Genomic DNA, 22,225 nt, shown 5'->3' with positions numbered 1-22,225 from the left:
TGAGAGTGGTAGCTCAGGGCAACTCTGGTGCTGGGACCACCAGCCTTTCAGAATCTTCTGGGGAGCTGGGGAAATGCAGATTCCTAGGCCCCTCTAAACCTTCTGCAGGACCTGGAATCCACACTTCACGAGCTGCCTTGGACGTTCACTAAGGTTTGAGCCCCAACAAGGGGAGAGGGAAGCCTCAGGATTCCAGCCTTGCCCAGTTCTCCAAGTCTAAATGCCTTGCCAGGAGGAAAGCATGGAGGGGGTCCCATCAAGGGTCCCACCGAGCCTCCACCTCCCCCATCCTGAGTTACCTGCTCAGATGCCGTCCACCAGCCAGCAACTGCCTTCTTCCTGCTACTCTCAGCTGGCCTCCCAGACACAGCAGGGATTAATTGGTGGCAGCAGGGCTGTGTGCAAAGGATTAGGACGTGCTGAACAGGGTGGGGAGGTGGTGGTGGAAAAGAGGAGATTGATGCAAAGAGAGCAGGCAGCAAACCCCCAGGGGGCAGGAGGGATCTGGGCCCCAGGGAAGGAGCCCCACATGGCCCTGGTCTGGTACACCATGAGCTCCTAGGGGACCTGGTTCCCCACATGCCTTGGCCAACCCACAGGGTTTACTGGTGGAGAATAACAGCCCGGAGTCCCCACCTGGTTCTGGGAGACTCTCAGGGTGGCAGGGGCTTGTCAACTCTCAGTCAGCAGTGGCAGGAGGCACACCCAGCTCTCCAGCCCCAGTGCAGGGACTCAAGCCGAGTCCCTCTGTCCCAGAATTCTCTGCAGTTTGGGCAAGGCCTCAGCAGCTCCTTCCTGTGGATCTGCCAGAGTGACTGTGGTCCCAGGGCCAGGCCTTTAGGGAGGATCCAAGGACTGACATTGGAGCTGGCCCCCTGAACTGAGGTCTGACCCTGGAGGGGTGTAGACAGAGCTCTCAGGGAGACAGGGAGAGGGACAGAGGCCCAGCATTTAAAGGGGCTCGGTGAGGTGACAGTACCTGGGTGGGGGCCAGGCAGTGTTGATCAGCAGAGGGGCAGGGACTTGACTTGATCATCTACATTTCCTATGTGCCGGGCAGCGTGCCAGCTTTGGCACACTGAGAAAGACAGACATAGGACCTGTCCTCACGGAGCTTACATTACAATGTAGGATTCAGAAATTAAAAAGATTAACAATAAATAAAGAAATATTGCAAATATGCTGGGCACTGTGAAACAAACACAGAGGGCAGAGACCTGTGTGAGGTGCAGGGGAGCAGGGGTAGGCATAGTGTGGAGCATTTTTGTGTCTGGTTTCTTTCATTTAGCATAATGTTTTTGATGATCATCCACATTGTAGCATGTATCTGCACTTCTTTTCTTTTTTTTGATTCCCAAGAGTATTTCATGGTACAGATACACCACAGTCTGTTTATCTCTACACTAGTCAATGGATGCTAACGTTGTTTCCACTTTGGGGCTATTATAAAATCCTGCTATGAACATCTGCATGCAAGTCTTTGTGTGGACATACATTTTCATTTCTCTTGGGATGATTCCTTGGGATAGAATTGCTGGGTCATATAGTAAATTTATGTTTCACATTTTAAGAAACTGCTACACTGTTTTGCAAAGTAGTACTTATGTCTTGGTCTGACTGGTAGATATATGGGGGTCTTACTTTATAAATTATGAGTTACATTATACATTTATGCATTTTCTATATTTTATATTTTTAACTTTAAAGGAGTTTAAAGGTTTTATTTTTTAAACTCATAAAGTTAAAAATACATTGGGGTAGGATGGCAAATGAGGTCAACCCTAGAAAAGTTTTTGGTAAGGGATGGGACTTGGAGATGCTGCTCTGGGGCTGTATGGAGCACTGGAGGAAGAGCAAAGCCTGCCTGGAAGCAGCACTGGAAGATGAGCAACTAGGGAGCCAAATCCTACAGGAACCTCATAGTAGGGGTCCCCGGGCCCATCAGGCTCAGCACCTGGGCAGGTGTATGCAAAGCATATGCCAATATATGCAAATGAGTTAGAGTCTCCCCAAGGTTTCCTCACCTGGAGGGTCCATCTCCATGGTTGTGGCCAGGGTGGTTGGCAGGCCCAGGGTTTAGGGGTGCAGTGCTTAGGCCCTCGTGATCTTGCTTTTTTGGGAAGGCAGAAGGGAGGCTGCAGGCCTGCAGAGGGCTGGGGGTGGAGTATCACCTGCTAATCCCTGTCCTGCTGAGGCCACCACTCTCCCTGATCCCCTTATGCTGACCCCAGATCCTGCCAGCCACTAATCTCCACCCCTAGAGACCCAAGGACTAGTTGGTAGGGCAGTGCCCTCTTTCCTGAGGTTTGTAAGGAGGGGAGTGCCCTTTCAGCTCATAGACACCCCTCATGGGGGCCCAGGGCCCTTGCCTAACACAAATGGGAGCTTTGAGGCCCAGTGAGAGACAATAACTAGTCTAAGGTCACAGAGCCTGCCCTGGCGAGTCCGGGTATAGCCACCCCCTGGGACCCCATCCCCCTGTCTGATATTTCCCAGCATGCCCAGCATGTGCTGAGGCCTGGGAGACAGCAACCTTCAGGAAGGCTGAAAGAGGAGGCCAGTGCAAGGACCCTCCAGCAGCAGGCTCTTCCCCTAGGAGCCTGCGGTTGCCAGGGTAGCCGAGGAGCGAGTGCCCTCACAATCAGGCTGCCATGGGCATTGTCTCTGCAGAATGTTCCTTTATTCTTCTACTGTCTCATAAGGCACTGGCGCTCGGCCCATCTCCCTGCCTCTTTTTCCCACTGAGCAGTCAGAAGAGCAGAAAATTCTTGAAGTCTGTACACGTGGAGCCCATGGCCTGCAGATGAGGTACCACTGTTGGTGGGTCAGGAGCAGGGAGCCCTCCCTTTCCCCTCCTCCCACTGCCCCACTTCCCCATCCCTCCCCACGCAGGCCCTTCCCTGGTGGCAGTTTCCTCACTCGTCACCATGCCCCATCCCCATTTCTTCATGGCCCAAGGTCCTCTCTCCTCCTGCCCACCTCCATCTCTCACCTCTAACTGGGGTCAGGAAGAAAGCAACCTGACTCAACAGATTCTCGCTAAAGTTTAAAGGCTAAAGGAAATAAGGCTCTGGGACTACCTGCTTTTTCAAAGGAAGCCCTGGGGAACCAGCCATATTTTTTCTGGTTCATATCTATCATGTCTATCCCCTTACTTAAGACTCTTCTATATCTCCCTGTAGAATTTTGAGTAAATACCAGAAACCTCAGCTAAGACCAAAAGTCCATAATTAGTTACCCAGAGGCATATTGAGCTAAATTCTGAATCCACTTGCTGCTGATGCTTCCTGCTCATTATTGAAGAATAGACACAAATGCCACCTCTTTTAGGCCATTCCCTGAATGCCCCAACCCCAGCTGCCCCAGACACACACACTCTGTTCTGACCTCTGCCAGAGACCTTAGCACATCCTCTCTGTGTGTGTATTTGAATGGACCCCTCACCATAGCTCCTGGCACACAGTAGGTGCTCAATAACTGTTGGACAAGTAGACAAATCAGCACTGGCCAAGCCTGTGTTCCCACAAGGTTGTGTCTGCCCCTAGCCATGGCCCGCATCATCGACCTGGTGCCCTGGGAGGATGGCTCCACCCACATGTACGCATCCCCAGCCATCCTGCTGCCCATGGGGCGGCAGCGCAACCAGCTGGCCGGTGTGAAGCAGCAGCTCTACCACCCGGCCCTGCCCAGCCTGCGACGCATGGACATGGACTCCGTCAGGGCCTGCCTTTCCGACAAGCACTGCCAGTCCACCACGTACTGCCACAAAGGTCAGGCCACCTTGTTGCCACCTGCGCCAGCCCAGCTGGGCCTTCCGGGAAGGCATGGATGGTTTGGAGGAGAGAAATCTCAGAGGGAAAAGCCAAGAGTGACAGATGAAAGGGTTAAAGGCACTAGCCCCAGCTCTGCTCCTCCCTGCCTAGGAAATCTCCCAGTCTGAGCCTCTGTTTCCTTATCAGTAAAATGGGGATGATAAGAGGGTCAGCCTCTCAGGGCCACTGTGAGATTAAAATGAGACACAGCTTGAAAAGCACTTAGAGGAGTGCCTGGCACATAATATGTGCTCAGAGATAACATTGTTGCTGTTATTATTGTTAATGGAGAGAGAACTGTGCAGAGGTCAGCAGTTGCAGGAGGAAGAGGAATAATAATGGCAAAAATGACAACTTCTACCCAATCATCTCTCCCTTTGAAAAAGGAAGAGGAAGACACCTCCCATGAAAGAGAGGTGGACCTAGGAGCCTCCAGGGTAAAAGGGCCACACGAGGCCAAGGAAGAGCCCTTCATCCATTGAGAAGCTAGGGTGTGCAGGCCTGGTGCCCCATGGACATCCACACTTGTTCATTTCAGCACATTTATTAAGCGCCTACTTTGTGCCTGACACTGTTCTGGGTCTGCAGGGAAGCAAAGGTGTTCCAGCTAGAGGAACAGCATGTGCAGAGGCCTGGAGGGGAAAAGCTATGCGAGGTGTTGATGAACTTGAGGGCTTTGGTTGGGCCGGAGGATAAAGTGTGCAGGAACAGCAGGAGCTGTGGCTGGGGAGGAGGACACAGCTCAGGGGGGCCCTGTTGCTAAGCTCAGGGGTCTGGACTTTCTCTGGAGGTAGATAAGAACCTCTGAAGACTTTTAAGTGGAAAAGAGGTCTGAGCGTTGGGGCAGGGGTGGGGGAAGGGTGGTGGAGGCCCAGAGAGACTAGAGGTGGATAATTGGAAAGGGGGGTGTTAGGATCCTGGGAGGGACTACAGTCTTCAGGAAGGATTGATAGTATCTTGGCCTCTGGGGAGGGTTTTAGAAAGTATTTAGGAGACAAAGTAATAGGATTTGGTATCAGTGTGGGTAGAGGGGCAAGAGGGGTGAGTCCAGGGTGATACCCAGGTTTCAGAGGATGTCAGTGGTGGCATGGAGATCTCCAGAGATCTCACAGACCCCTGGGGCCAAGATGAGAAACACAAATGCCAAAAGTGGGTGGGGAGGCAAAAGGGGAGAGGGGAGAGGTGAAGGGGAGCCTTCACACCCTCCCCTCTAAAGGGGGCTCCCACTGACTGCTGTGTGGGAAGGGTCAGCACAGTTCTCTCAATTCCCTGGCTTCCAAGAGAAGCCAGGAATCGAGATTTTTAGGGAGAGCTCTTGATTTAGATATGCTTTTTATTGCAAGTACATTTTTAATAGAAGTAATGGTCAAACTTTCAAAATTCAAAATGCTAAAAAAAAATTCAAAATGCTATAGCAATGTACTTTTTTAAACAATTCTCATTCCTCCCCCTTCTCCCAACCCCCACTCACAGGTAACCACTCTTAGTTCCTGAGATACCCTTCCACTGTTTACCACTGCAAATACAAACATATTCTTTGCTCCCCAACTTTTTTTTATTATGAACATATTCAAACATAGAGGAAAATTGAAAGACTAATAATACTATGAACATCCATTACCTTCCACCGGCTTCAATTAATGTTTTGTCATACTTGTTTCCACTCTCTCTCTCTCTCTCTCTCTCTCACACACACACACACACTTCAGCAAGCAGCTCCCAAAGATAAGAACATCCTCCTACATGACACAATACCATTATCACATCTGAGAAAGTTAAAAATAGTTCCCTAACATCTAATATTCAGCCCGTCTTAAAATGTCCCAAATTATCCCCAAAGATGTCTTGTATACCTGTTTAGCCATTTTTATTTTTTCTCTCTTCTATTGTATTTAGTCTTGATTTCCAGGAGCTCTTTTAATATAAGGGAAAATATGTGGAAATATTTTTTCCTACTTGTCTTTTGACTTTCTTTATGTTTTCTTATGTTGTAATGCAAAAGCTTATTTTTATGTAGTCCAAGTTATCGATCTTTTCTTAAGGCTACCTGATTTTATTTTTTTTATGGTGTATTTTACTACTTACTTACTTACTTACTTATTTGAAGTAAAGGCTACCTGATTTTAAATTAGAGTTGGCTAGGCCTTCCCACCCCAAGATTAAAAGAAATTTACCCATGTTTTTTCTAGCACTTCAATGGTTTAATTTTTCACCTTGAAATCTGATCTAGTTGGAGTTTATTCTGTTATAAGGGGTATGTTAAGTGAAATCTACTTGATTTTAAAGTTGTCAAGTATTTCAAAAACCTGCTAAAGCAGCGTGGACCAGACCTCTCCTGTGTGGGCCTGAGACCACTGGTGGAGGAGACATCTCTTCTCCCTTTCTCTTCCTTCTTCAGATGACTTTGACAATGCCCACTTCACACTCCTTGGTGTCCCCAACAAACCCCTGCAGTGTTTGGTGAGTATCCTTTGACCCTGGCCCTGAGTTTACTCTGGGAAGAGGACGTGAATGTCCCGCGCATCCAGCCCCAAGCACCTTGGGTCCTGGGCTCCACTCTGCTCTTTTTCTCCACTGCCTGCTTGGGACTCCTGTCCCCTTTCCCATCTCCTTCAGGGGCTTCGGGAGGTCCTTCGGTCAGATGGGCCAAGTGGCAGCTCCCGCCTAAGGGGTGGTGTCAGTTGGCCTGCCGCGTCCTGACTCCCTGCTTCCTGGCAGGACATCACGGCGACCGGCCAGAGGCTCCGAAACAGGTGCCGCGAGGGAAAGCTGGCGCCTATCGCTCCGGGCATCAATCGGGTTGACTGGCCCTGCTTCACGCACGCCATCGAGGACTGGTCCCGCTTCGTGTCCTCTGCCGGCGAGTTCAAGCTGCCCTGCCCGAGCAAGAGGGGTCGGTCTACGGGCGCGGAGGATGCCCTAGGGCGGGAGAGATAACGGAGGTGCTGGGTCCCTCGAGCCCGGACCTCGGACCGGAGGCTTCGCGGGGTGGGCTGCGTCAAAGACAGGGAGGGGAAGCTAAGAGCAGCTGGGGCACTCAGGGGAGGGAGACTGAGACGGACTGAAGCTCACAGAGGCGGGGCTTGTCTTGGGGAGGGGGCGGCACCAGGTCTGAGCCGGGGGAGCCGGTGGGGCGGAGGCGGAGGGCAGGGTTGGTTCTGGGACTGGAGCTGCACTGTCCGGAGGCGGGACCAGTTCTAGCACCAGGCGTGGGGCGTGGCTTGATCTAGGGGCGGGGCTCAGGTAAAGGAGGGGTGGGGCTTGCTCTGGGCGGACTGGGGGCCGGAGACCCGCCCTCTCTCCGCAGTTGAGAGTTTCAGCGGCTACGCGGTTCGGTACCTGAAGCCGGAGGTGACCCAGAATTGGCGGGTAGGAAGGGCTGCGTGCTAACTCATATCTGGGGGACCGGGGGCTAGGGAGGATCGGCTAACACTGAGGTCAAGGAAGGGGAGAGGAGACCGAAAGTAGGGTCTCCCAGTGCCGAGGGCAAAGATCTCCGGCAGATAGCGCTGTGTGGGGCGTGGGCAGGGGGTCCGTGTCCCCCCGATCAATGGGCCCCCATCCCTCTGGCCCGTCCCAGTTCTGTCTTAACCAGAACCCTAGCCTGGACCGCTACGGACAGAAGCCCCTGCCTTTCGACTCCCTGTAAGTGACCCCACAAGGCCCCGGGACCCCATACCTGGAGGAGGGAGGGTGGGATCTTGGCTGCTTTCACCAGCGCACACCTAGTGGCCCTTGAATATGTGAGACCTAGGAATAATTGGCTCCAATACACCACAAGAAAGTTGCAATTTCAAAATGAGTAAAAGTTTAATTCCTACCAAATGGAGCATCCTGTCATCCAGTCCCTAGCAACTTCACCCTTTAGAGTGGAGGTCTTAAGATGGGACGAAAGTGCAAGTGTAATCCTGAAGGCACAGCGCCTCCCAACGTGAAAGTAGTGTTCGCAGAGAGGATCACCCTTCTGCACCCTGGCCTCACCCTCCTCTCTCTTTTCCAGGAATGCCTTCCGACGCTTCGGCTCCAACTACAGGTAGCGCTGGAACTAGAAGGGAGGTGGGCAGGGAATGACTCCATCCCCGCATCACACCTGGCCCTGAGGGGCAGCCTAAGGACTCAGGCAATTCTCAGACCCCTCTCCACTCTTGGGGCCTCTTTAGGGAGGCGCCAGGGGAGTAGTATCCTACTTGGCGATGTAGGGGTCGGGGATGCCAAAGGGCTTCCCTCTGAAGAGATCCTTGCCTGGCAAAGGTGTAGCCCACTAGAAGATGGAGGGAGCAAAGTGCATCTCCCACTCAATTCGCCCCAATGAGGCCAAAAGACAAAGAGGGTCCAGGATAGTGGTGGTGGTGGTGGTACCTGGAAGAAGTGCAGGGGCTGGAATTGTAAATATATATATAAGAAATAGGATGGAAGAGCCAAAAACTTGCCTTCCAGGATGCAGGTTAGGTGGTAAGGGATGGGGCTCATATTCCTAGCAGGAGTGTCCAAGATATTCAAGCACCTTCATACTCTGGCCATCTCCCACCTCTCCAGCTCCATTTCCTACACTTCAGCAGTACCAGACTCCTGGAATGACCCAAACCAAGAGTGCAACCAAGAACTTCACATCTTTGCTTGTGCTGTTTCAGAGCCTTCTTTCTCTGCCTGGCAAATTTCTCCTTACTCTTTAAAGCCCAGCGCCAATGTCCCATCCTCCTTGAAGTCTTCCCTGATCCTCTGCCTCTCCCCTTCAGCTCAAACCTCACTCCAGTTGGTCCCCACATGTGCATATCTCCCAATCTTAGAGCACCCAGACTATTGCTTTTTAATTATTGATAGGAAGTTTGCCTTCCCTCACCCACCATGTATACTCACAGGGGAACACTTACTGTTTTTCTACTACTATATAATGATTGGCGGAATAGGTTCACTAAATGATTGAAAAATGAGTAAAGCTCACAGGAGATAAAGAAGAGGCAACTGGAAGTGGGGCTTGAAAGTCAAATAGAGCAACCAAAAATATATTAAAGGAAATAGGGAGCCATCAAAGGCTCTTGAGCCATAGAGAGACTGCATTTTCAGAGCAGGAAGGTGGGTTTCAAGGGGAAGGCCTAGAGAAGGACAGCCTGATTTTTCCCCAGGACACCTTGGAGGCCCCACCTCACCCCTGTTTCTCTCCACAGTCGTGTCAACTACCTGACCCCCTGGCATTAATCTGTGAAAAGGAGGCTGACCCCCAGGCTGCCGGATCAGGCTACCTCAGGTTCCCCAGCAAGACAGAGGGTGTATGGTGGCAGCACCCATCTTCCTAAGAGTTCAGCCTGACTGGAAATAAACCTTATGCTCCACAGGGAGGCAACACACCCATGTGTGTGTGTGTGTGTGTGTGTGTGTGTGTGTGTGTGTGTGTGTGTGTGTGTGTGTCTTACAGGGGCTGGGGGAGGGTCAGGACCTCGGGATGATGATATCTCACTCTTACCTGCCTCCTGCCAACTCCTGGAGGACTGGTGGGAGGCTGGAAAAGATGTCTGGTGACCCCAGGTAGTCAACATCGAAGCCCCAAGCCCCAGCCAGGGGTAAGGGGCAGAGGCAGGCCTGGGAATTAGGTTTTCTTTGTGCCCCTATAACCAGGCCCCTTCCACCTCAGACTCTGAACTTGAGCCTTAAAGAGAAAAGAGGGGATCGAGAAGGATTTTTAGACACCTATCTCAGAAGGCCTTGCCATACCAGTGTACACCGTGGGCCTGGGGTGCCCCTGCAGATGTAGAGAAAGGTCCTGGAATGCTGGCCAGACCTATGGACTCCATTCCCTGCAAAGCCGAGAAGTAAGATGAGGTGCCTGAGACCACTCAGAGAAGAAACTTTCCTGTTCCCCAAAGCCAACGAACATACCTTGTAAGCAAATAGTTATCTGCTCTGTCCACAGAGCTTTAGGACTAGAACTTATCTGCCAACCAACCTACAGAAAGGAGGCATGATGTCCTGCAGACAGCCATGGGTGCACCTGGGCCAGGTCCAGAATAACCTTGCCCAAAGCTTTGGGCTAAAGCAGAGTGTCTCAGCGTGGTTGGGGGTTGGAGCAGCCAGCATCAGCCCTTAGCTCCAGGGCCATCAGATACCCCGCCCCACTCAGCTGTGGCAGTCTGCAAGGACAGACCCAGATCAGGGTGAATGGCCCCCTAGCTCCAGAACTGGTGGAGCAAGACTTCTGATTCCAGGATCTGGGGCTTCAGGGGTCCATGAATCTCCTGAAATCATGTGCAAAACAATGGGTCTGCCCACGCGTGCATTTTCCATGGAAAGGCTCCTAGTTTTCATTGATGCTCAGAACAGTCAGTGCCCACAAAAGTTAAGAAAACCTGACTTACATCCTCCCTGTCCCCATTCACCAATATTTACTGAGCACCTAGTGCATGTAAGCCTGGTCTCAGGTGGAAGGAGTTTAAAGAATAATACCGGACCCTCACTTCTGGACCTTGTGCTATACTTTATCATGTGACCCGTTTTTCTCCTCCAGGCCTCATGCTCCATAAGCACCCTGGAGAGTGAGCAGAACCAAAGCTACCCTATTTCACAGGTGGGAAAATTAAGGCCCAGGTCAGGGAAAGCCTCTAGCCAAACCCAGAACCCAGAACTCAAAGCAAGTCCCAGCACTTGGCACAGTGTTTACATATGGTTTGTGTTCAATATTTGTAGAATAAGTTATTTCCCAGAATGAGGGTCTTTTGTTCAATCTTGGCTAATAAACAAGGAGATGAGTTGTGTTGTTGTGTGTTATGCAGACGGAGCCTGCCTTATATACTCGAGGCTGACTTTAATTTCTTTTAGGGGTAGTGGTGAATCATTACCCGTATACGGAGGTGAGGGACCATGGTGTCCATCTCTCCGTCCTCAGGTATGGGCTCTGCTGACAGCAGGGCAGAAAATAGCATGAGGGGGAGTGGATGGGAAGTGGTAAGCAGGTCAGAGCCCCCTCCTCCTTGGGACCCTGTTGAGGAGGTACCCAGCCTCCCACCATTTCATGCAGGAAGGAGTACTTTCTTCCAAGCTGAGAGGCAGTCCCCCTGGATTGAACCTTGGGAAGCCATTGGTAGAGCCCCCTGGGGTTTCAGAGCCACATTCTTCAACCCTGAGTGTCCCTTCCAACCTGACAGCTCAGATAGAGATGGATTTGCTTAAGGCTGATAGCAGGGATGCTGGAGTCCCGGCCTGTGTGAGACCGGGGGCAGTCAGAGGGCTCCAGAGAGTGTGCTAAGATGCCAGAGGGCATCAGGTGCCTGAGTTTTCTCCTAGCCCTGCTTCCTTGACACTGAATGACTGGGCAAGTCCCTCTGGGAATTTGACCCAGCAGACATCTGAGGCCTCAACAGGCCCCGTGTGGGTGCAGGAGGGACACAGAGCAGATGCCGTACCTGAGGAGGATAGAGGAGCTTCTAGTCCAGGGGGAGAGAGGCTGACCCAGCTGGCTCAAACCTGAAAGCAGAAAGTGAGAACATGGGCACACCTAGACCACGTTCCTCAAGCCCAGGAATTTGATTAGGTCCTTAACCACCAGTTGCACATTGAATCCTGATTTCATAGATATAAAAATGTGTGCCCAAGAATAAAGGAAATGCAGAGAAGATGTGTGAACACGCCTGATTTAGTCTGATTTAGTATACACTTTCTAGGTTTTAAGTGCAAGGCAATGTATTAAATATTCTAGTCCCCCTGAGGAGGGTAATTTTAACTCACTTAACAGATGATGAAATGAACTCCGAGAGGTTAAGTGACTGGCCCATGGTCACACAGCTGGGGACTGGCAGTGCTAGAAATTGAAGCCAGCCTGCCTAACCCCTGAGCCTGTGGCCACCCCACTACCACCTTCCTGCTATGAGAGACGCAAGCCAAGAGTGGGGAGGAAACCAGTGGGGACATTCAACCGGGGCTTAGAGAGAGAAGATTTTCCACCAGAAAGCTCTCGTGGAGTTGCTGGCAGCAGCAGACTCTGCAGATTGAAAATCCCAAGAGAAGGAAAGAAGCCCCGCCTCCACCCCAGCCTGGGCCACAGTTTCCTGGCCTCCAAGTTCCCTCAGCCTCACGGGGCTCTTTGCTCTCATAGAGAGATCATATTAGAAATCCTCCCTGTGGCCACTGCCTTGGGGACAGCCCAGCCTCCATGGCCTCACCTCCAGGCTTTTCTAACCTGACTCTAATCCACTATTGGGCACTGACCTGAACCCTATCACCAGTCTCCTTGCTGTTGCAAACACCCCAGGCTCTTGTCTGCCTCCTAACTTTGTTCAAAGGCTTCTTGCCACCTGAAATTCTTTCTCCATCTCTTCCTACCCAAATCTCACTCTTTCTTCTAGGCTAGCCTCTCTCAAGTCCTCCCTTCTCCCCAGTTCTTCCCCAAGACTATGAGGACAGGAACTGTGGCTGCTTCGGGGGACTAACTCATAGCCTGTGGCCCACAGAAGACTCTTGGAAAAAAACTGCACCTGTCAGTCCCTCTTGCCTCTCTAAGTGGACCTAGGACTCAGGAATGGGGCCTGTGGATTCCCAGAACCAAGGCACAGACCTGGACTAAATGAAACAACTACTACAAGTGATAGTTGCAATTATTACAAAGTAACACAGGAAACACGTACCCTCGCCCTGGGCCGGGAACTGACAATGGGGAGGATCAGGGACAGAGTAAGGGTCCCGGCTGAAGGAGGGTGCGTGAGGGTCAGGGAGGACTCTTGCAAGTATTATTCTGTACTAAATATCAGCAGCCTTGACCTTTGGGACCCTACCTTTTAATACATGAAAACCTCAAAAGTCTCTCATCTGAAGTTCTAGCTTTAGCTTCAAGCCCTGCCGCACCAGCTCAGTGTCTGGCAAACAGCAGGTGCTCAGGAACACTGGTGGATGAACAAAAGCAGGGACGCAGACCCAAGGTGGGGATGGACACACAGACACAGTGAAGAGAGAGACCCCACAGACCCCTTCCCACCCTCCCACCCCTCCTCTTGACCTCCTTTTCAGGGCCCTGAGGAGGACTGGGCATTCCTGCTGGAATCTTTGTAGATCTATGAAAATCAATAGCGGCCAAAGCTTTTCCTGGAGGCATGACCTTCAAGGAACAAAGAAAGTATCCGCTTGAGGATGGGAGCTTATCACAGGCGAGCCTGGCCCAGACAGGGAGGCCCTGGGCAAATTTCCAAGGCCTGAGCAGCCCTTGGTCCTGTCTGGGGCCTGCTCTGCTCTGGAGGAGAGACTGAGGTTGGGGGACTGGAGACAGCCTTGCCTAGGGAGGCTGAGGCTCTCTACAAAGCTGCCTCTGCACAGATGGAAAGACAGAGCACGGCGGCTCCAATCCCTCAAGGACTTGAGAGCTGCCCAGAGAGCTGGCTGCCCCCTCTGCCTGCTGGTGAAGACCTTTCCTGCTCCCCTGGCCAGTCCTGGTGCCAGCACCAGTCCCGGCCATTGTTCCTGGCTTCCTGGCCAGCAAAAAGCACGTTGGAGCCAGAGTCCCAGGCTCCAGTGGCTGGAGCTGGAGGCCTGTGAGTTTCAGAGGGCTGGGCAGTCCCACCCCACTGCCTATCCCCCACCTGGTCAGCCCATCCTCCAATTCCAGGCCACTCTCATCACCAACTGTATGTCTTTGGGAAGCCCCTGGACTTCTCAAAGGTCAGCACAAAGCAGATCCTCAGGTCTGCCCTGCCCATCTTATCAAGACGGTATGAGGCTCAAACCAGCTGGTGAATGGGAAAGGTCTTCTGTAGCAGGGGTGGGGAGACACTGACATTCAGACCAGAGAGCTAGGCTGGCTCCCTCCTGCCTCTGACCTCCCAGTGCTCTGCTTTCCTGAGTGGCCACTACGTGCCAAAGAGTCCACACAGGTCATTTCACTGGGCCCTCACCCAAAAGCCCAGTAAAGAACATTACAGTGCCCCCTTCACAGAGGAGGAAAATGAGGGAGATCCAGTAACCCTCCCAAAGCTTTGCTGCTGATGAGTGGAGGGGGTAGGACTCTGGCCAGGCCCAGCGGTGCTCTTAACCACAACAGCACGCCACTGCCACCATGGTTCACGAGTGCAGGCTCCACTCCCAGAGAGCAGGGTCCCCTCCCACTGTCCTGCTGCAGGGACCGAGCACAGAGCAAGCCACACAGAGGGGGTTTGACAAAGCCAACAGGATGATGGGCTCCCTGGGAAAGTTGTCTTTGGTGGCCCAGCCTGCCCTGACGATGACTTCTACGACCTGGGAAAATGCTCTTCACCCCCCACCCCCCACCCCAGTGCAGTGCCTCTTTCCCCAGAAAAGGCGAATTACTGCCTCCAAAATGTGAAGTTTATGCCAGCTTCTCCCTCTCACTTCTCTGGTTCTCATCCAGATGTAACCCCTCACCCAAATTACCACACTCCTCCCATCCTGTTAGTGGTTGGGACATAGGGAATGATTCCCCAGAGGCTAGAGAAGACAGCACTAGTTTGTACCCCTGGTCATAATGCCTGAAGTTCCCCCATGAGAACTCCACACTCTGAGAGAGGAGACTCGCATCAGATACAGGACACAGGGAGCTGTGGGGTTCCTGGACAGGTGTGTGGGAGAGCTACCTGTGTGTGTGGCCAGGTGCAGTGGGCAGCTGCTAAAGCCAGTTTATGCTGTTTCTGTCACTTACAATCAAGAGAGACCAGACTGAGACAGGTGGGGAGCAGACTGCAGGCCAGGAGAGGCAGGAAGGGGAAATGGAAGCTCAGGTTGATCCTGTCACCTTCCCAGAATCAGAGCGACAGATCTCTAAGGACTCTCAGAGATCAAGACCTCTGCTTCAGACAGAATTGAGGCCCTGAGAGGAGAAGAGCCTGCCTGGGACCACATGTTATCAAAGGTCTAAGGCTTGAGCCTGAACACCCAGGCTCCCAGGCCAGGGCTCCATTCATTGCCCTGATTTGGGCCACGGCTGGGGCCCAAGTGGGAGCCATAAGAGCCCCATTGCTTTGTGAAGGGAGGCAGGGGTGGGGACAAAGGAAGAAAAAGTCACTGCAGACTCCATGTGAGCTGGTCTGTGCCCAGCCAGGGTTCCTCCTGCCCTGGGCTCACACAGACCATCATCCATTCAGGAGGGCACCCTGAAGCTATAAAACACCAAACATCTGCTAGTGTTTTCCAGGCATCTCTGCGAGGGGGGTGGGTTTTGCCTAAGGTCACTCAGCTAGGAAGGAAGCCTCGATTCAAGTCTGACACAGACACAAGGGGCCCGGGCATCCTCTGGCTGAGAGGTAGATGCCTGCAGGAAGGAAGCACACAGCTTCCCAAAGGAAGGGTCCTCCCATGGCCACACACAGAGGAGGAAAGGAACGTGACGTCCAGGTCACATCTGGGGTCCCCCTGGCCTTTCCACTAAGCCTTCGGCAGCCAGTTTTGAGCCCCTTCTGGCATGGGAAGCTCCTTGTCCTCCTTCCACCCTCACCTCCATCCCCACCTTCAGGGCAGAGCATCCCTGTTGCCCACCCTCCACTGGCTCTCAGATGTCCAGGCCTGGAGCGGGGGTTGTTTCTCCCTTCCTCTCCCCACCTCCAGTGTTGCCTTTGAGAAACAGGAGCCTGAATTGCAGTTGGCACACAGCCGGGCAGGGGTCGGGAGACAGAGGAGGGGTGCAGGAAGGCAGAGATGACGGCGGCTGGGTCGGACATGTAGATGGATCACCCTGTGACAGGGCAAGTGGAACGAGGTGAGAGCGGGCAGTCCTCGGGGGCAGCACTTGTAGGCTGCCCAGGCAGGCCCTGGCTTCCCACCGGGGCCGAGCAAGTGTTCATGCTTCCCAGGCCCAGGCCCCGGCTTCTGACCACCCATGAGCTGCTGGTCCCTCATGGCCCAGCTCCCTTTACAGGGGCTGTGGTTAAATCCCAAGGAGGTCAAGAGGTTGCAGCTCGAGGGCCCTAAGTGTCTGGCAGTTGGTACTGGCAGCATTGTCACCCTCCCCACCAGGGCCTCCACATGTGACTCCACTTAACTCTCACAAGAACAAAGCAAGGCAAAGGTTTAATCTCCCCATTTATAGATGAGGCAACTGAGTCCCAAAGAGACTAAGTGATTTGCCCAAAGTCTCACAACCAGGATGTTCAAAACTCTGGATTCAGACTCAGCCTTATGTCCCAGTCCTAAGCCTGACACCCTGGCCTGCACACCTCTCTCCCTTTCCACGTCCCAACATTCCCCTGTATAAGGATGACTGGAACAAGCAGTGTTTTGGTCTGTGAAGGTCAATGTCTTTACTTCTAAAGCATACATTGGACTCACTATATATTAACATCAAAAGGAGCTATCTAAAATGGAGTCATTCTTTTTAAAAATCCAAATTCCCACATTTTTACATAAGTCCAAAATGGCATGAAATTAAACTATACAATGTTATAAACAGTATAACAACTGCTTTTAGAAAGCAAAATGAAAGGAAAAAGTTAACATTTGGGACTGTTGTCAGCCTGGGTTCCATGTCTTTTGAGGCATTGTGACTAAAGCCAGCACCGAGGGGAAGGACCGGCCCTTTCTGCGGACACATGGAGTGACCGGGTCAGACAGAGGAGGTGAATGTGGGCTTTTCAGACTTCCTAAGGTGAGAGTGGGCAATGCAGGTCTCCCTGCTCCTCTGGGCTCTTGGTATGTGCACTGATTAAAATCTCCTTTCAAGACCCACAACCAGGAAAAGGGGCTGGAAGAGGGCAGGGGCAGAGCTGGGTTCAAAATAATCATTCTGATAGTGAAGGTCCTCTGGTGTTCCTGAGGAGAGCCCTGGCCAGCAAGCCATCTACCTACTGGCTTCCTTACAACCATCTTCCCCTGCCCATGCCCTATGCCCTGGACACCCTTGTCTCCATGAGCCCTCTGGGCAGCCAGAGACCAAGGGGGTCCCTAGGAGGACCCAGGAGGGAACACTCTGGCCTCGGAAGTAGCTGAATGTTGTCTAGAGCATCTTGGCAGTGCAAAACCCCTGGAGTCCAGGCCAGCAGCCAGACTGATGAGCTGAGAGGGCACTGCAGGGTCAGAGGCCATTCCTACAGCCCTTTCACCTCCCCCAACCCAGGTACCCAGGTACCCAGGCATGGTCTTGGCCCTGAAGCCGGGCTAGGGTGAGCTGATTATGGCCATGCCTTGAGGCTTTTGTTCACAATTCAAGGAGGAATGACACTTGTTCACATGGGAAGACCATGGGCTTGGCCCCGCTTCCTTCCAGGCACCAGGTGGTCTAACAATCCCCTTCTCTCACAGCAGCAGTTCTGACTGGCAGAGGGCGCATTCCCCACCGGAACTTGGAGCCGTGCTTCCAAAACGGTGGGTTTCGCCCTCAGTGTAAAAGCTGCCTTTCCTCCTTTCCCCAGGGATGACACTGTCCCTGGCTGAGTGTCTCATGGGAGAACTTCTCTACCTCCTCCCTTCTGGCTGGGCCAGCTGCTCTCCAAACAGACCCAACTACAGATGTGCAGCCCTGCTGTACGTCTCGCTTGTCAGAAACCTACAGAACCTGGCTGAAGCTGACAGAGTGACCTGTGGCTCTCGGTCTGCCCTTCTGGTCCCAGGATGATATCACAAAGCTGGCCATCTCCCTCAAACTTGAAGGGGGAGCCCTATACCCAGCCCACCTCTGGAGCCCAGCCCTCTCCCATGCCCTCCCTACCATGGCCCTCCTCTTTCCTAGCCTATCTGGTTTCTAATTAGGCTGAAAGGTGTGGGAAGGTTGGGCTAGCACCACCTCCTTCTTGGGGTGGAGAGAGGCCACGTGACTTCCAGCCGGGTTCCAAACCCTCAGAGACAAGGGAGGCTGACAGCTCTGAAGAAAGTGAATCCTGTATTGGGAAAGAGGTTTGTGGGGTCAGGACCAGCCACAGCACTCTGCTAGCCGCCCTCCAGGCCTGGACCTGGAGTGCCAGGCACCCACACCCTCCACCTGCCCAGTGCCCTTTTGTCCTCACTCCCAGGGCCTCAGAACACCGAGCTGGGTGCAGGGAGGCCGGGCTGGGCCTGGTGTGGGCCGCGGCGTGGACTCAGGGCAGGCAGGCGGCTACCTGGTAGGCGCCCTCGGCCGCGGCGGCGGCGGCGCTGTGCTGCGCGCTGTGCTCCTGCAGCAGGGCCACGTCCAGAAAGCGCTCACCACACCACACACACTTGAACTGCTGCTCGCGGGCGTGCACGCCCTGGTGTTTGTTGAGATGCTCGCGCTGCTTGAAGGCCTTGTCGCAGTTGGGGCACTTATAGGGCTTCTCGCCCGTGTGCACCCGCCGGTGCCGCTGCAGGTCAGAGGCGTACTTGAAGCGCTTCTCACAGTCCGGGCACTTAAGCGGCTTTTCGCGGGCCGGGTCGCATCGGTGCTGCACGAACTCGGAGGATGAGAAGAAGCGGCGCTCACACAGGGTGCAGCGCAGAGGCTTCTCTGCGGCCGAGCAGTGGGCCAGCTGGTGCTTCTGCAGGGCCGATGCCCGCTTGTAGGCCTTGTTGCACACCGGGCACTTGAAGGGCCGTTCGGCCGTGCCCGGCAGGCACTTGTGCCGCAGCAGCTCGGCCGACTGGTCAAAGCCCTTCTGGCACACTGGGCACTTGAAGAGGGTCTCGAGGGTGTGCACGTGCTGGTGGTAGAGCAGGTGGCTGGGCTGCCCGAAGCCCTTCTCGCACAGGCCGCACTTGAAGGGCTCCTCCGTCTTGTGCGTGCGCCGGTGCCGCATCAGCGCGTACTGCTGCTTGAAGCCCATAGGGCACAGGTCGCACTTGAAGGGCCGCTCGGCGCTGTGCGTGCGCTCGTGCTGCCGCAGGTCCGACGGCCGCTTGAAGGCCTTCTGGCACTCGCCGCAGCGGAAGGGCCGCTCCCCGCTCGGCGTGCACGGGTGCTGCAGCAGCTCAGAAGACTCCTTGAAGTGCAGCTCGCACACATTGCAGCGGAACAGGTGGTGCTCGCCCGAGTGCGCGTACATGTGGCGCACCAGGTGAGAGCGGTGCTTGAAGGTCTTCTCGCAGACCGCGCACTTGTACGGCCGCTCTGAGCTGTGCGTGCGCTTGTGATGCACCAAGTGGGACGACTGGCTGAAGCTCTTGTCACACAGCGTGCACTTGTAGGGCTTCTCGCCTGTGTGGATCCGCTCGTGCCGCGAGAGCTCCGACAGGTGCTTGAAGGGCTTCTGGCAGATGGGGCAGCTGTAGGGCTTGTCGGCCTGTTCAGCAGGGGCGACGGCAGGCGGAGGGGGTGCTGGGGGCAGTGACGGGGCGGCAGTGGCCGCGGCCTCTGCCGCCTCGGCGGGCTTGTAGGTCTTCTCGCAGATGGAACATTTCACGAGGCCGCCAGTGCCACTGTGTGCGCTGTGGTGCTGCGCCAGCGACGTGAGCAGCGAGAAGCCCATCTTGCAGACGCCACAGACAAAAGGCTTCTGTTCTGCCTGCACACACTGGTGCTCCAGCAGGTCGGTGGCCTGGTGGAAGATTTTGAGACACTGCGTGCACTGGAACGAGCGGTCGTGGCCCGCCAGGCACTGGTGCTCGTGCGGACTGGACAGGTGCGCCAGGTCGTGACCGCACACGCCACACTTGGGGCCCGGCTCTCCTGCTGCCTGCAACGGCGCGTGCTGCGGGGGCTGCAGGCCTGGGTCGGGCTGCAGGAGGATGCCATAGACCGCACAGCCCAGGGGGTTCTCAGCCGTGCCTGGGGGCAGTGTGTGCTCAGCCAGGGCCGGCGGTGGTTCTGCGTGGTGCTGCGGCTGCGGTGGCTGCGGCTGCTGCGGCTGTGTCTGTGGCGGCTGCTGCCAGCTTTCCGACATGCTTGGAAAGATGAAACAGGGTTTGGAGAGTAATGGCTTCAGTTTCCCGCTTAAGGTGACCCACAACAGAGAGAGAAGTTGCCCGGGATCAGGTACAGAAGAGGACCTCAGACAAGGCACAGAGGGACTGGTCAGGCGGCCCAAGTCATTAACCAAGACAGACTACAAGGCTCTGCCTACAGGACTGGAGTCTTCGAGGCAGGGTGCCAGCAATGACAGGGAGGCTCTGCCTTCCCTGAGGATTGGTTCTGTAGAGAAGAGAGAAATTGTGAGCTTGAAGTGGGGGCACACAGCTGTTCTCGGGGCCCTCTCCCTGATCTGCCTGCACTCACCACATTGACATAAACCACATCAGGGAAGCAAGAGGCTCTGGGCTGGGAGATCTGCTCCCATCACGCACTACCAAAGAAGTCTGCTGGCAGCTCAGCTCCCTCAGCAAAGAGGATGATGGCTGTCTCCATGCCCACTCACCTTCAGTTCCCCATCCCTGGGCTATCATCCCAGCCTCCCAGCTCACTGCCAACCCTCTTCAATTGGCTGTCTCACAGGTGATAGTCTGGGGTTATCTGCCCACAAAACAAAGAAGTCACGAGTTCTGCTCATGCTCCAAGGAAATAAGGGGAAGACTGATCAGGGAAGGCCCTAGTGTCCAAAACAAGAATTTTAGTAACATAACTTTTTTTGCAGAAAACATCTTGCTTGGAAGCCCAATACACAAGATATTGGTTTTATCTAAAAGTAGAGAGGCTCTGGTTGAGGCCTCCCTGAGGCCTGCCAGCTCCTCACCTGTTGCTGCCCTGAATCTCAATGCAGGACACAACTACTCATAAGAACAGACTGCTGGGTCTAAGAGGCCAGACCTCTCAGATCTGAGGGCCCCACAGCAAATAGCTTCAGTCAGTCAATATTTAAAACAACTACATGGAACTGAGGACCACCTCAGAAAACTTCTCCTGTGAGGGGCTGGCCCACATCCCTCTCAACTCTTCCACAGGCCCTCCACCCTGACCATGTGTCTGGTCTCTCTTCACACAACAGGTGGGAAGGCTTTGCAGGGACCTGAGCTAATGCCTGATAGGGGTTGGATGATAGGTCCACAGACTTATGCAGCCTTGATGTATACATCGAGAACTTCCCCAGTCTAGTCGTCTTCCCAAGCACCAAAAAAAAAAAAAAAAAAAAAATCCTGAATCCCCTGAATCTGATGGTGTTAAGGCCTGCAGGAAAATATAAGCAATTTCTAATTTGCCTCTGCAATGTGGAAGCAGCATGCTAATCACAGAGCATTCCTCCCCATCACCTTCCTGGAGACAATCTTGTCCCATTACTCCAAGTCTGTAACATTCTGGGAAATCAGTGGAAGGTAAAGACCACCCAGCCCAGGCAAATCTCTAACTCACCACTTTGTGGCAGCATAAGGTAATGACAGCGAGAGGGAGAAACTTTTAGAATCAGATGCAACCCACTGTCAGGTTCCCAACTCCTCTGCCTCTAACTTTGAAAAGTTTCTGTTTTCTCCCGATGAAAAGAGAAGGAAGGGGATGCCTTCACAGGCCAGCCTGGCCTCTAACTGTTCTGCAAAGAGACATGAGTCAAGCTAAAAGCTGTCATGCTCAGCATCTTTCCGGGAAGGGAAGAAGGAAAGGGCCACTCCTCCGGGTGGAGGCAGCAGGTTGCATGAGTGAGCAGGTACCAAAGCTTCTCCAGGAAAGAGAGAAGCAAGGCTACTCTGAGTGAGGTCCAGGTCAGGCTGTGTCAATCCAACTGTTTTTTCCAGCATGAATGGCAGCCAGACCCAGGATCCCCAGCCCTGGGCCCCCAGCTCTGCCGCCCACCCCGGCTCCTGTCCAGGAAGGTGCAGCCAGGAGGCCTCTCTGATCACTCAGCAAAGAGGATGAGAAACTAGGGTAATAAGGGAGGCAAGGGGAGGCCCCCACCTGCGCCCCACCCCAGCCCTTCCTCCTCCTTGAGAAACAGAATGAAAGCTGATCACCTCCCGGCCAGCACTGCCCGCAGACCCAGCTGGGCTGTCTCCTGTCAGCCCTCCCGGGAATGGCCAGGCTACTGCGGCCCGAGCGCCGGTCCCACGGGCGATTGGTCTAGAGGAAGGCCCCAGGGCTGCAGGCCGGGCCCGGGAAGCGGCTGCGCGTCGAGGTCGGCGTGGGCCGCCCAGGAGCTCAGGAGGCCGCCGGGTCGGGCTGGAGGGAGTGGGGGGGGGGGGGGGCTGGACTGGCTGAGGAAAGGGTGCGGCGGGAGCGGGAGTGGCCCCCAGACGCGGCCCCGGGCGCTCCGCCGCTCACCTGCTCCAGGCCGCCCGCGGGGTCAGGCGCGGGGCGAGTGGCGACCGGCTGCTCTCTCAGCCGCCCCTTTATTCCGACTCCATCCGCGGCAGCGCGGCCTACGCGCGCTGCCAATCCCCGGCCTTGCGTAGCGGCGGCGGCCGGCCCGGGGGCGGGGGACAGGCTAGAGGCGGCCGGAACCGAGGAAGCGAGGTGCGCGGCCGGGATAGCGGGGCCGGGGCGGAGGAGCGATGGGAGGGCGGGCGGACGGACCGATGGCCTTGCAGAGACCGGCGGACAGGCGGGCGGCGCGGGGGCCAGGGAGGCGGGGCCGGGGGAGGAGCGGCAGCCGGGGCGGCGGCGGCTGCGGGAGGAGCGGGCC

General features: G+C 54.5%; 2 protein-coding genes across 3 annotated transcripts; one reads left to right on the top strand and one right to left on the bottom strand.

Annotated features, from left to right (window-relative positions):
* Positions 1 to 3,540: 3,540 nt before the first annotated feature.
* SPMIP8 (sperm microtubule inner protein 8) lies at positions 3,541 to 6,898 on the top strand. Its single transcript, XM_031458360.2, has 3 exons — positions 3,541 to 3,770; positions 6,211 to 6,272; positions 6,531 to 6,898. The coding sequence occupies exons 1-3, from the start codon at positions 3,548 to 3,550 to the stop codon at positions 6,747 to 6,749; spliced, it is 504 nt and encodes a 167-aa protein (XP_031314220.2). The 5' UTR covers positions 3,541 to 3,547; the 3' UTR covers positions 6,750 to 6,898.
* An 8,857-nt stretch (positions 6,899 to 15,755) lies between these two features.
* On the bottom strand, positions 15,756 to 22,165 carry ZNF319 (zinc finger protein 319). Of its 2 annotated transcripts, none has more exons than XM_031458358.2 (2): positions 21,865 to 22,165; positions 15,756 to 19,812 (listed from the first exon to the last, which is right to left on the bottom strand). In XM_031458358.2, the coding sequence occupies exon 2, from the start codon at positions 19,562 to 19,564 to the stop codon at positions 17,807 to 17,809; it is 1,758 nt and encodes a 585-aa protein (XP_031314218.1). In that variant the 5' UTR covers positions 19,565 to 19,812; positions 21,865 to 22,165; the 3' UTR covers positions 15,756 to 17,806. The 2 variants fall into 2 exon arrangements, with proteins under 2 accessions (XP_031314218.1, XP_064345183.1); XM_064489113.1 differs by lacking the exon at positions 21,865 to 22,165 and adding an exon at positions 21,558 to 21,762.
* Positions 22,166 to 22,225: the final 60 nt, after the last annotated feature.

This window comes from Camelus dromedarius, chromosome 9 (assembly GCF_036321535.1).
Source record: "Camelus dromedarius isolate mCamDro1 chromosome 9, mCamDro1.pat, whole genome shotgun sequence".
Taxonomy (NCBI): Eukaryota; Metazoa; Chordata; class Mammalia; order Artiodactyla; family Camelidae; genus Camelus; species Camelus dromedarius.
The sequence above is the reverse complement of the archived record's forward strand: the minus strand, read 5'-3'. Positions and strand labels throughout refer to the sequence as shown.

What these genes read in the sequence shown, in the direction of transcription:
- ZNF319 (XM_031458358.2), bottom strand. Translation starts at nt 19,564, where the DNA reads ATGTCGGAAAGCTGGCAGCAGCCGCCACAGACACAGCCGCAGCAGCCG.
- SPMIP8 (XM_031458360.2), top strand. Translation starts at nt 3,548, where the DNA reads ATGGCCCGCATCATCGACCTGGTGCCCTGGGAGGATGGCTCCACCCAC. An exon ending in CACCACGTACTGCCACAAAG is followed by an intron (nt 3,771 to 6,210) that starts GTCAGGCCACCT and finishes TTCCTTCTTCAG; the next exon opens with ATGACTTTGACAATGCCCAC. An exon ending in ACAAACCCCTGCAGTGTTTG is followed by an intron (nt 6,273 to 6,530) that starts GTGAGTATCCTT and finishes GCTTCCTGGCAG; the next exon opens with GACATCACGGCGACCGGCCA.